Source organism: Desmodus rotundus, chromosome 6, assembly GCF_022682495.2.
Source record: "Desmodus rotundus isolate HL8 chromosome 6, HLdesRot8A.1, whole genome shotgun sequence".
NCBI classification, from domain to species: domain Eukaryota; kingdom Metazoa; phylum Chordata; class Mammalia; order Chiroptera; family Phyllostomidae; genus Desmodus; species Desmodus rotundus.
This window is the reverse complement of record NC_071392.1, coordinates 50,852,668-50,866,706: the sequence shown is the minus strand read 5'-3', so window position 1 is coordinate 50,866,706 and position 14,039 is coordinate 50,852,668. Positions and strand designations below refer to the sequence as shown.

The 14,039-nt window shown below is 38.9% G+C and overlaps 2 protein-coding genes across 7 annotated transcripts in view; both read right to left on the bottom strand.

The window, feature by feature from the left end:
- STARD3NL (STARD3 N-terminal like) overlaps positions 1 to 7,692 on the bottom strand; it is a 151,000-nt gene extending 143,308 nt beyond the window's left edge. For 3 of the 5 annotated variants that reach the window (XM_053926488.2, XM_053926486.1, XM_024558339.4), the window contains exons 1-2: positions 7,498 to 7,692; positions 6,750 to 6,805 (exon numbers count right to left, since the gene is read on the bottom strand). The gene's annotated coding sequence lies outside the window, so the exon portion shown is untranslated. The remainder of the gene's footprint in view (positions 1 to 6,749; positions 6,806 to 7,497) is intronic. The other 2 variants (XM_053926487.2, XM_024558361.4) reach the window with 1 other exon arrangement.
- Positions 7,693 to 13,133: 5,441 nt separating this feature from the next.
- Positions 13,134 to 13,822, bottom strand: LOC112301760 (eukaryotic translation initiation factor 3 subunit K-like). 2 transcript variants are annotated; one of them, XM_024557248.2, is made up of 2 exons: positions 13,400 to 13,822; positions 13,134 to 13,321 (listed from the first exon to the last, which is right to left on the bottom strand). In XM_024557248.2, exons 1-2 carry the CDS (start codon positions 13,820 to 13,822, stop codon positions 13,166 to 13,168), a joined length of 579 nt encoding a protein of 192 aa, XP_024413016.2. In that variant the 3' UTR covers positions 13,134 to 13,165. The 2 variants fall into 2 exon arrangements, with proteins under 2 accessions (XP_024413016.2, XP_024413006.2); XM_024557238.2 differs by having other exon boundaries at positions 13,134 to 13,822.
- Between the last annotated feature and the right edge of the window lie 217 nt (positions 13,823 to 14,039).

The window sequence follows — 14,039 nt, the reverse complement described above, 5'->3', positions numbered from 1 at the left end:
TGACTATGTCATTCCCCCTAATATGTCCCATTGGTCTTTTCCACGGTTTTCCCAATCATCACTCATTCACATCAATCCAATGATCTGTCTTACTCATCTCCAAACCATTCTCCACACTGGTCTCATGCTAGTTTTTCTAAGATGGAAACCTGAGTGAATCACTTCATTCCAAGACTGAAAACTCCATTTCCTGCATACCCAGTGCTCTAGCTGTACTAACCTACTTCTAGTTCCCTTGTATCTCCATCCCTGGAGATACAAGTGCCTCTGCCCTAACACTCCCTCTGCCGGGAGTGCCTTTTCCTCCAACCACTAAACAATCAACAGCAAAAATAAGCCTGCCTACTCATTGTTCAAGGAAGCTTAAGTATCACTTCCCCAATGAAACCTCTGATCCCACTGGTATAATACAGCGATTTTCAACTAGTGCATCACAAGAATTTTTAAAACATGCAACACGTGACTATTTAGTCAGGGGCAGTGACCTCTGTTCCCTTGGATTATCAAATTAAAACAAAAAAAATGACAGCACCCAACACAGTGTGAATGAATCAAAATTATACTTATTTTTTGTCAGATCAGTAAAAAACATTTGTTGGTGTGCTGCATAATTTTAATAATTAGTTTATGTGTGCTATTAGATGAAAAAGGTTGAAAATATCTGATATAACATGCATTCCATATATCTTTAACAGCACCTGTAATCTCTCATCTATACTTCACATACTTGTACATGTCTTTTTCTCAGCAGTACAACAAATGTTCCTAGAAGACACTTCTATATCCTTAGCACCTAGGGAAATGCCTGGCCATGTGTTTGTTAGGTATTCAATTTGTTTGTAAAATTCATGAATTATCATTGTATAAATGTATACAAATAACACTGTATAAACCTGTGGAGTCTGGGTACTTGGTGACTCAAGTCAGGCAAGTTTACACATGTCTGGAGTTTCATCATATTATGTAAACCGAGAATATTTAATCTCTCATTACTATAAATGACAATAGAATTAATAAAAATTCCCAACCTCCTTAAGTTAATTAATTTGGTTGTATTTTTTTCTAACATATAATGAATGCTATTTAGTGAATTTACTCTGATGTCACACCATATAAATTGTTAAAAATATATGGAAAAAGAGAAAGAAACCTCTGGGTAGGAACCCACCCATGAATGCAGATGTGCATTAAGTCTCTATCACAAGTAAAATACTATGCTGGCAGCTGTACAGAGGAGGTCTCTGTCTCTGTCTTCAAATAGAATCCAGTTTTAAAGGAGGTAAAATGATTATACAATTAGAAATCAATGCCCAAGATAATTACAATACACAGAAGACTGAACTTAAGGTTCATGTGACCAGAAAAGGCTCCCTGAAGAGATAACATATGACTTTGAAAGCAATGGAAGGGTAATGTATTGAAAGGAAGAGGTAGGCTAGAGTAAACAGAAAACAGCAGCAGGAGCATGTCCTGGAGCAGTGAGCCACCGACAGTCTGGCAGCGGCTGCACAGGGTGGAGGCTCAGGAAGTGCAGCTGGACAGATTACAAGGGCCACAGAAAGTCAGCATGTGAATGTGAGCTCATTTTTCACACCAAGACTAGGGGCATGATGGCACACAGGCTCAACAAGAGAGGCCAGGGTTCTGAGGACAAGGGAAAACACTCAAAGGTCATCGGGAGTCCTTCTGCTCCTGAAATGTAGGCACAACCCAGACTCAGCTATCTACTGACTGTCAACAAAGTGAAGTATGGTTGTAGTTCATTTCTCCAGGACACAGCCATTGAATTTCCAGAATTTATGTTTTCTCAATGTTCTATGAAATATTTTGACATCTGGACAAGTAGAGGTCATGAGAGAAATACGAATGATGCTGTAGAAGGACCTAAAGGTACAGAGCTTTCAAGCTGAGTCGCACTGAGCAGCAGAGCACTGGAAGTTCGTGGCTATGAATGCGGCCCAACACAAATTGTAAATTTACTTAAAATATTATGAGATATTTTTGCGATTATGTGTTGCAATGTATTTAATGTGTGGCCCAAGACAACCCCTCCTCTTCCAGGGTGGCCCAGAGACGCCAAAAGGCTGCACACCCCTGGTAAAGTGTGGTGGATGGCCAGCTTTAATTCTCACATTCTTTTGGCTTGAAAGCACATCTAGTCTAGACGCCCCATCCATCCTCATTTCCAGAGCTTTCAAAAAAGGGAAACTTTTGCCCTCTACACAGAATAAAATGAATGTGCACTTCTCTATAATGTTACATTGCTGTGACGTTTACACAGAAATAACTGTAAAATTGACGGCCTGGAGTCGAATGTTCTCCATATATAAGGTGACAGTGTTTGTCTGGTGGCTTAAATTATGTTTTTTAAACATCAAACTATTTGCCTATATTAAAAGATGAGAATTTTTCACACAAATAAAATCCAGATTTCTAGAAACATGTAATTCTGGCAATACTCCCCAATTTTCCACCCAGCCACCTCACTTACAGTCCTGTGTGGTACCTGTTGACATTTGTTTTGTTTGCTGTTTACATACATGGGTCTTTGGATCCCTAACAGTCGGTGCCTAGTCTAAGCTGGTTGCGCTTAGGACAGGATTCACAAAGAACACTGCCTAGTTTCATATTTAATACTACTGCTTACTAATTGTGTAACCTTAGACAAGTTACTTAACTTCGCTATGCCTCAGCTTCTCCTTTTATAAAATGAAGACAATAATAATACAACTCACCTCAGAGGGTTGTCAGGAGGAATAAATTAATTCAGATAAAACAGGGGTTCTCAAGGTGTTAAAGCATGGGGAGACACTTTTGGTTGTCACAATTTGGGGAGGAGCCACTGACATCTAGTGAGTAGAAGCCAAGGATGCTGGCAAACATCCTATGATGCACAGAACAGCCCCCACAACACACAAGATCCAGCTCAAAATGTCAATAGCACTGACCCTGAGAAATCCAGATATAAAAGCATTTAGAACAGCACCCGGCACAGAGGAAGCTCTGTGTTAGTTACTATCAATAATGACAAGTCCTGGCTGGTGTTTCCACCTCAGCTGAAGAAACATCTATCAGCTCAAGAGCTCCATGTGTTACCTTTGACGAATTTAACTATCATACAAATAGGGAAATACACTTAAAATTCTCTGGTTCCACATCATTAATTCAAAAAGCATGTGATTAATTTGAGAAGTATGAGAATATATTTTCCTGAAACAAAAAGCAGACAAGAATATACTTTGGCAAGCAACAATGTACAATATTTGAAAAGTATAATGTTCTGGAAAATCAGGACACAAAAACCTGGATTACCACAACTTAAAAGACACTAGACCAAATCCCTCCAAACTCCAAGTTTAATACACTGAGGATGCCCACCAGTAAGTACCAAGACAGTTTTCTGGGAAACTGTAACAAGAGGGGAAGTAGAAACAAGGGTATTATATTAAAGGGCCTACCAAACCTGATACTACCCCAATGCCTGCCCAGGAAGATCCTGAGGCTTAAACAGCTCAGTTAGGGATCCAAGGTTAGAGGTCCTGTTTTGATCTTGAGTTAGCATAAGAGGTGTCTGCCAGACCCAGGTCAACTCACAAGAAAAGCAAGCAAAACAGTCCGGAAATTACTGAGTTGTGCTGATGCACTTGGGAGAGGCTTTCAGGACGTGGGAACCAACAACTGCCCGTATGAGCTCCTGCTGCTGTGAACCTGGGGTACTGACCAGGGTTCTCAGCCCAACATTGCAGGGGCCCCTGGCTACTCTCTTGGTGCCTCGGTTTTCATATTTTTAGTATTAAAATGTGGAACAGCTGTTATCCATAAACACATAGGACATTGATTTTTACTTGCGATAATCTCTCTTCAACATTTACAACCCTAAGATTTGAGTTCCTCTCAAGGGACTCCTTGGGAACTGTAGAGGTCAGACCCTTAACTGAAACAGGAAAGAGTTCTGTTGAATCAAGCCAAGAAAAGCATACCAGTGATTCTCTCAAACGTGAGATAATAAAAGTACAAATAAAACTAAAGGGCTCTACAAAAATCTACAATCCCCAAAAAGCTACGCACGTATAACATGAATTAAGTCTCTTTTAAGTTCAAGCTAACATCTTTTTGAACAACCATGTGTATGTTATGTCTCTTTTAAGCTCAGGCCAAAGTTTATTTAAACATCCATGAATAAAATAGTACATTACCAAAGATATCAAGATTGGTAACATGCATCACAGAGAGACTCCCAAAAGTGCTGTGAAAGGGAAGGCTTCCATTAGAGAGTCACAGGAAATATCTCATCAAGAGTGCAGCACAGATGGATCCAGAGGGAGAGGTAAAGCTTTGATTGGCTGGATTTGTCCATCTAGAAGGCATTCCAGGCTGCAAGCAGAGTACAAGCAATGGCACTGAAGTTGGAGAGGCCATGGGTCCAGTTTGGGTTGCTGGGTGCATGGTGGAAGGGGGGCACTGTGATTTGAGGCCAAATCACGACAGCCTGGATAGTCAGAATGTGGATTCAGCTGCATGAATGATCTTAAAGGTCAGAGATACTAGGTCAAAATATATAGCAGATGGCTAAAAATCAAAAGCTCTCTTTTGCCTAAATTAAGTATCTTCCAACATTTAAGAAAGAAGGTGCTAATTAACATTATTCTAATTATTATTCATTATTATTTATTAACATTATTCTAATATGATGAATGAATAAGATTCCCACACCTATTAGCATAAAGTTGAAACTTGGAAAACAGTAACATCTTTAAATTACCTTTCAAAGATTTGAGAAATAAAACTTAAATTTTAAAGTTACTTTAAAACCACTTTCTACTAACAGAAACCAAAGTTTCATCCAGAAAGTATACACTTTAGTGCTTAGAAAAGGGAAGAGAAATAAAACAAAGGATTTTTTAGCCCCCAAAGCAGCACTGGTTTATCTTTTAAAAATTACCTTGTATTAAGTTTTCATAGCTGAATGCTACAGTTTTATATTTACAGAAATCCTCTGGGATGAAACTTTCAAAAAACACTAGGCTGAGAATCAGCAGGGAGAGAATTTGATGTCAGATACATTTTGAAAATCAGTGAACATCTATGGGTCTCCACAGCCCTAGCTTTCAGCTAAGAGTACTGAATCATCATCTTCAAATGCCATTTCACAAAATATGATTTGAAATAACAGAGATCGTTAACTGCTGTTATATACTCAGGGAAGCAGTGGGGCAGCCCTGATTTGGCTTTGGGGGCGGGCTAATTGGAGTGTTCAACTCTAGGCTCCCTCAGTACTAGCTGGTAGCTTTAAGTGTAGGTTTCCTTTTCCATGAGGAAGGGATAATATTTACCTCTGCAATATGTTCGAAGGAGTAAAATGTACATAATGCACCTGGCACACTGCAGGCACTAAATAAATGCAGACATTAAGTCCCTGGTCAATAGTAAAATAGAAAATGGTTATCCACTTCACAATGCAGTTTCCTAGAATTCAGCTTGCAGAAGAGCAGGGATTGACTTCCGGTCCTTTCCAAAAGGCAAGCACATAAAAATGATACTGGAGAGGATGCATGGTTGGAAATACGAAGGGTAAAACCAGGAAGTTGAAGATGAACAGGGGCTTAGAGTCCTGCACATAATAACAATGAACAAGGAAGAAACATGGGACACTGTGCTTGAGGGAAGAAGATATTTTTTCATTAAGAAAGATGACCTCTGATGAAAAAAACTGTGACAAATTGTTGCAATAATTTCATAACCAAAATAAAGCAGGGAGCTGGTCAGAGTCCATGAGTGTCACTAAAGAAAACAAAGAGGTCTTTGGCAGTACCCAAATCCTATTTCCTTTGCCTGTTTACAATTCTTACATGGGGTTCAAATGATCCCACACCTGCCCACTTCGAGTGTCATCTCCTACCACTGTCCCCCAACTCCACTCTCCCCTAAGTTCACTCCACTCCAGTCACATGGCTTTTCTTCTATCCCTGGAACACGCCAAGCGCATTTTCTCTTGAGATTTTTTGCACATCTGCCCGGAAACTTCCAGCGGATCTTCCCATAGCCAACTCATTCTAAATATTCAGGTCTCACTCAAACTGTCACTTCTTCAAGGAAGTTTTCACTGACCACCATTCCTAAATTTCTCCCCACCTCCCAGTCACTCTCTAGACTCTTACCTGTAATATTTTTTCTAGCATTTATCATCATCTAAAGTTGTCATTTTTGTTTATACATTTTTTGGGTATCTCTGCCAAAATAAAAGGTCTTGGAAGGCAGAAACCTTATCTAAATTTTTCAGCACTCAGTCCCCAACAGCTATAACAAAGTGTGGCATTGATGATGCACTCACCAGATATATTTTCCAAAGAATGAATTCAAATGATAATAATTACCATCCTTCTGCAAATGTAAGCTAGGAAAAGTCCCCAGTAGTGGCCTTAGTTTCATTTCTTTAATGCAGTTTTATGCAATAACACAGTCTTTAAAGGTCAATGTTTGAGACAGAAAGATTTAGAAAGAATGAATTCTTCAAAATAATAGAAAACATATAGGTATGTACATATTATACAACACATTTTTACTTTATGAGTAAAGCAACAGTACCGTAAGTTGTTTTGTGAGATGCTGTTTCTAGAAAAAGAGGGTGTATGAGTAGATGGTATATAGATGGCAATTTATCTTTCAGAAGCTTCTGAACAAAGAGCTCTGAGATAAACAAACTGAACGAATCCCTGTATATTTGAGAGGTTAAACCTTTACTTTGTTACCTTGCTAAATTTATCCAAACTATTACTGAGTGAAGTGATGAATTCAGTGATTCCATCTGTGAAATAAAGACAAATGACATGGTGAACAATTGGCACAGTAAAGGAATGGTAAGAGAAGTTCACAATGTTAACCCATGTATTAACTAAAGAGAGAAAAAAATTCCCTTTCTAATCCTAAACCAAAGTACGCATGCTACTGAGATTTCAAAATATGGCCAGGCGGCCCCTGAGTGGGCAAAGCAGTTAACTAAAACCATAGCCAGCACATTCATAACTTGTATTTAATTTATAAATTTTGTTTTGTTTTGAACACAGCTTTTATTGATAAATAAAACATGCCGGTTACACTTGTCTGTATTACCCAAGCATCATCTCAGTCACCACTCTTGGTCGCTTTGGAAGGCCCAGAGCGCCAGCATGAAACTGGACCCCACTGAGCACTCCTCAGGGTCTGCAGGGTGCAGGTACAGAGACCTCGCTCCTGCAAACATCGCTGAATCCCAGCCCAAGATCTGAGTGAAAACGGGCTAAACGTTTGCAACTTCAGTTTTGTATATCTTTTATAAACAAAGCCTTGCCTTGCCCATCCTCCTCCTCTACGGAGGACGCCGCAGGGCTCAGAAAACAGAACCGGATGCTCGGGCTCTGGCCTCCGTGGACGGATCTCCAGTGAGGCCCGGAAAGTCATTTGACCCCGGGTGACTCAGTTTTCCAATCTGTCAAAAGGATGACGAGAAACCCAGCCTACCTCATCGGGTGGTTAAGGGCCGGCCGCCCCAGGCTGGCCGGGAGAAGCAACTCCGTGGTCACGCCCGCGAGGGGCCTCAGGAGCGGAGGGGCGGGCTCAGCGGGGCGGGACCTGAGATCCAGCCCAGTGGGCGACGCGCAGCCCGTGGCCTGCAGGATGCCGCCAGGCGCCCTGAATCTCCCCGACTACCCGGCCCTTGACGTCACCACGCTGACGTAGACGCACTGAAGCCGCCTTTTGCCCTAGGCGACCAAAGACCCGGGGCCAACAGGCTCACTGATTGGTGATGGTAACTGTCAATCCTCCACTGCCCAGTAAGCAAAGAGGAAAGGCAAGAGAGGGCGGGCTGGCCTGTCGCGCTGAGAGGGTGGGAATTTGGAACCTGCGCTTTGACACCGCGGAACTGATTGCACTTATCTAAATCTGGTACTGCTAAATTTTATGAAGCGGCTGCTTTCCCCTCGTCGACACTTTTGCTTCTTCCACCTTTCGCCAGTCTCTTAGTGGGGATTTAGTCTCCAGCTCGTGGAAAATAATCATGGGACTGGATTTCAGGGCCCCTGGGCATCTGGTACTAAGCAATTCAGCAATGAAAAAGTGGGACATTTCCTTTCTCTGCTCAAGGTTCACTTCCGCTTTGAATTTTATTCAAGTCCTCCAGACCTACTTAGGAGACTTTTCTCTAAGCTCCTATCACATAACTGACACCTTGCTCTTCATAGTAGTCACATTTAATTATATTTATGTAAGTTTTCCCACGAGCTAGTGACTTTTCATTATTGTCTTAATTCAATTTATCTATATACTGTAAACTTTTCCCCCAATAGATGCTACAAATATTCTTCAAATATTTAGGGAAATAGAGGGTTTATACAGTGAAAATTCGCCTTCTGTTTTTAGTTCTAAGTTCACCTACTGAAGTGAACTAGCGTTGCTGACATCTTGGACATTCTTCCAAAGATATTCTAAGTGCTGATATTAATTTTAAATTACACATAACCATTACAAATTAGGCTATTAGCCAGCTCAGTGTGCACATTTTAAATCTTAGTAGATTTCCTCCACTTGCTCCTTTAAGTAGTTATTACAGTTTACATTCCTACCGCTAATATATCGGAATACCTTTCAACCCTCGCCAAAATGGATAAAATACAATATATAAAATTTTCTGAATCGATGTGTGTGAAAAAAATTTTAAGGGATAACATGTACGAAAGAACTACAACAATCATAACTGTATATCTTAGTAGCAAAGTGAATGAACTTGTGTAACCATCAATTAGATCAAGATTTTAAATGTTTTCCAACTATTTAGAAGCTCTCATGCTCCTTAGTTATTACATGCCTACACAGAAATAGCCACTGTTCTGAATATTACCACCAAATTAGTTTTGTCTGCTTTTGAAAACTTCTAAATGGCCACACTTAGTGTGTACTCTTGTGTGGCCCTTTTACTCAATAATATATTCATAAAATTGACCAATATTAAAGAACGTAGCAGTAGTTTATTCACTTTTATGTTTGTTTATAATCTCAAAATTGCTTTGTCTGTTCTAATATTGCTTGACATTAGGTTGTTTAAAGTTTGGGATAGCTATAAATGATACTGCTATAAATAATTTTGTACCAGCCAGTTGATGCACGAATTTGATTTTAGTATATACCTAGCAGTAGTATTACTGTGCCACAAGATAAGCATATATTCAAGTATTAGAAAACAGTGCCACATTGTATGTTAGTTTACCAATTTATAAATCACTATCAGTGAATGAAAATTCCAATTATTCCACATCTTTGCCAATACTGATATTCTCAGTTTTTTTGTTTGTCTTCTTTTTTGTTTTCAACTTTATTGATCAAACTGAATTTACAAAAAATTGCTTGTGTTTAGTGTATACATTTTAATGAGTTCAGACAGATGCATACACCTGTGACACCATTACCACAAATAAGGTAATGAACATACCCATCATGACCAAAAAATTTGTTGTTATCTTGCCTTTTCATTAAAAAAAAGATGGTGGTAAGAGCACACAGCATGAGATCTACCTTCTTAACAAGCTTTTAAGTGCACAACACCCTATTAACTTTGGACTACATGTTGCACAGCAGATCTCCAGATTCACCTTGTATATAACTGTAACTTTACACCATTGAAAAAAAATCCTCGTTTCCCCTCCCCCATCCTCTGGCAACTACCACTGTGTTCTTTGTATATATGAGTTTGATTATTTTAGATACTTCATATAAGTGGAATCATGCAGTATTTGTTCTATGACTGACTTATTTCCAAGCATAATGTTTTCCATGGCAAAACAGAGACTCTAGCTCCTTTCTCCAAATCCCTTGGAAGCCTAAAGCTAGGTTGGCTTCCCATGTCTGCCCTTCAGATGATCAGTGCCATGAATGGGCCCCGTGGTGCAGCCTCATCCAGCCTTCACGTGAATTCCCCTAAGTCTAGCACGTGAACCCATAAACTTCTCTGGCCCATCCAGGTTCAGGCTGTGGGTTCCCACAGATTCCCAGGTGATCATGGAGAAATTTTAACCCTGAAGTTTGTATTCAGAAATCTCTAGGAATTACCCAGACAAGACAGATGCTATAAAGAAAAAGTAATCGAAACAAGTGAAGCAATGTCAGAGTGAGAAAATGTCTCTGGTTGTGCAACTGATCAATCATGTGCCTTTTAAGCAATTAGAGCTAGATAATGCAGTCATTTGTCACCCAATTAATTTTGAAAGGCCAGAAATGCATAGTTTAGCATTTGCTTCAGAGAAAGCAATTGTTATTTAGATAAAAAGATTTAAAATGAGAAATTAATTTTGATAAAATGTGCACATATTGATAATATTCACTTCTACTGTTTAAATGCTTAAAAAATGCACAATGTTTTCCTGGTCCGTGATGTCACAAATAGAAAGATTTCTTTCTTCTTTAAGTCTGAATTCCATTCTGCTGTGTAAATATATATTATTTTTATCCATTTGTCTCTTAACAAAAACTCGGATTGGTTCCAAATCTTGACAATTGTTAATCATGCAATAAACATGGCAGTATAGATATCTCTTTTAGGTAATTGATTTCAATTCTTTTGAATATACTGGTGAGTGGAATTATCAATAACACATAAGAATGCCCTGGCTAGTGTGGCTCAGTGGATTGAGTGTCAACCTGCAAAGTAAAGGGTTGCTGGTTCGATTCCCACTCAGGGCACATGCCTGGATTGTGGGCCAGGTCTCCAGTAAGGGGCATGTGAGAGGCAACCACATATTGATGTTTCTCTCCATCTCTTTCTCCCTCCCTTCCCTTCTGTCTAAAAATAAATAAATAAAATCTTTAAAAAAAAGAAATAGAAAAAAATAATAACACAGAAGAAAATGAATCAGTAATGAAAACCCCCCCAGCAAAGAAAAGCCCAGGGCCCGATGGCTTTTCTAGTGAATTCTACCAAACATTTAAAGAAGAATTAGTCTACAGCCATACCTCCCTGAACACACCCAATCTCATCTAAAGAAGAATTAACACCAGTACATCTCAAACTTCAAAAAAATTGAAGAAAAAGCAACATTTCCAAACTCATTTTAAAGGCCTGTATTACCCTGTACCAGAACCAGAAAAAGGCTCTACAAGAAAAGAAAATTGCAGGTCTATATCTTTGATGAGTGTAGATGCAAAACTCTGTGACAAAAAATTACAGCAAGCAGAATTCAACATCACATTAAAGGGATCATAAACCGTGATTAAATGGAATTTATGCCTGGGATGCCAGGATGGTTCAACATATGCAAATCAATAAGTGTAACACGCCACATTAATGGAATGAAAGATAAAAATTATATCATCATTTTGATAGATGCAGAAAAAACCCTTGTGAATACTAAACTTCCCTTCATGACAAAAGTTCTGAACAAATTCAGTATAGAGAGGATGTACCTGAACATAACAAAGGCTATATATGACAAGCTGACTGTTAACATCATACTCAATTGTGAAAAATGCAGTTTTCCTCTAAGGTCTGTAACAAAGCAAGGATGCCAACTCTCACCACTTCTATTCACCTTAATATTGGAAGTCCTAGCCTGAGCAATTAGGCAAGAAAAAAAGGCATCCAAATTGGAAAGGGAGAAGTAAAATTGTCTCTATTTGCAGATGACATGGTCTTCTGTATAGAAAAAAATCTTAAAAATCACGTACACACATACACCTATTAGCATAAATAAACAAGTTCAGAAAAGTTACAGGATACAAAGTCAACATACAAAAAAACTGTTGTATTTCCATCACTAAAAATGAGCTACTTTTAAAAAATTAGAAAAATAGTCCCATTTACAGTGGCACCAAAAACAATAAAACATTTAGGAATAAATTTAACCAAGGAGGTGAAAAATTTGTACACTGAAAACTAGAATACACTGATGACAAAAATTAAAGACAAATAAATTGAAAAAATTCTGTCATATATTGGAAGACTTAATATTATTAAACTGTCCATACTATCAAAGCAAACTACTGTTTAATACTATCTCCATCAAAATTCCAATGGCATTTTTTTACAGAAATAGAAAAACAATCCTAAAATTCATACAGAACAGCAAAAGATACAGAATAGCCCAAGCAAACTTGGGAAATAAGACATAAGTAGAAGCACCACACCTCCTGATTTCAAAATACATTATAGAGCTACCATTGTAAAAGCAATATGATACTGGCATCAAGACAGAAAGACAGGCTAATAGAACAGAATAGAGAGCTCAGAAATAAACCCACACATACAAAAGCAACTGGTCTTCAACAATAGTGCCAAAAATACATAATGAGGAAGGATAGTCTCTTCAACAAATGGTGCTGGGAAAACTGGATATATCCATGTAAAAGGATGAAAATAGACCCCTATCTTACAACACACACAAAATGCAACTCAAAATGGATTAAAGATTTAAGTGTAAGACCTGAAACTACAAAACTTCTAGAAGAAAATAAGAAAAGCTTCATGACATTAATCTTGGCAATGATTTCTGAATATGACACCAAAAAAAGAAAAAATAAACAAGTAGGATTACATCAATCTAAAAATCTTAGATAAAAAATCAACAGAGTGAAAAAGCAACCTAAAATGTGAGAAAATATTTTCAAAACTAACTTCCAAACAATATAAGGAACTCCTACAACATTTTAGCAAAAATAATAATAATAATAACCCAATTTAAAAAATGGGCAAAAGACTTGAATAGACATTTCTCCAAAGGAGACAGACAAATGACCAACAGATATATGAAAAGATGCTTAACATCACTAACCATCAGAGAAATGCTAATTAAAACCACCATGAAATAGCTAGCACCTCACACAAGTTAGGAAGGATAGTAACAAAAACTAACAAGTGTTGGCAAGGACGTGGAGAAATTGTAACTCTTGTACTATAGGTGGGAATGTAAAATGATGCAGCAACTATGAAAAACAGCAAAGAGGGGTTTTTTTGTTACATATTTTGATGCATATATAGGGGTATTGCATGAGGATTTAATTCGCATTTCATGGATGACAAAAAGAGTTTCACACATTTTCATATGTTCACGTGTCATGTGGATACCCTCTTTTGTAAAATGCCTGTTCAAGCCTTTTGCCCATTTTTGTTAAGGCAACAAATCCTTAGTAAATGCCTCCAAAGTTACTGGGAGGAGGCCATGATGCTGGACACACTTTCAAAGTCAATCTTCTCCATGATGTTCTTGGACTTAATGCTCTCTTCTTGGCTACAGATGAAGATCTGCCCTGACCCATCAGCACTCCAGCCATCCTTGCTCATCCGCACCTTTAGCTGGCTGTCTGGCATGTCCCCAGGCATCTCGGCCAGCAGCCAGTGATCGATGTGCTGATAAGTGATGCCCACGACATGGCAGATAAATTTCTGTACAGAATCTTTAAAACCAGTTATACCTCCCAAAAGGTCCATGTTTTCATCCAGGGCTTGCCAGAAGGCCTGGAAGTGACAGGTCTCCAGCAAGTATCTGAGGTACAAAATCTGTCGGATGGGCCATTCTTCTTGATGGGCCTGGTCGATCATGCACTTGCACAGAGTGAAGTCAGTGTGGGGCAGGTTAGTGAAGGCCTTCAGCAGGATCTGGGCAGTGACTGTGGTCTGAAAGAAGGCTGGGTTGAACTGGTACAGCTTCAGGACAGCCAGGTTGGCTTCCAGATCATAGGCATTCTTCTTGGCCGGCATCTCCACATAGTGCTCCAGGGTGGCCAGATTCTTAGGATTGTATCCGTTGATACCCTCAAGCAACTTGCCCACATTAGCTCTCATCTGCTCAAACATCACCATGACTGCTGTCACTTCCCACATGGGGGATGAGGCCGAAGAAATGGCCAGTGGGGCATCCTCCAGTACCGGAAGAGGAAAAGATCCTTTTGCTCATTTTTAAATTAGGTTATATGTCTCATTGACTTCTAGGAGATTTTTCTGTATTATATTTCTGTAAGAAAAAATAAATAGGACTACATTAAGCGAAAAGTTTTTGAACAACAAAGGAACCTGTTAA

Coding starts and splice junctions, on each gene's coding strand:
- LOC112301760 (XM_024557238.2), bottom strand. CDS start 13,822: ATGGTGATGTTTGAGCAGATGAGAGCTAATGTGGGCAAGTTGCTTGAG.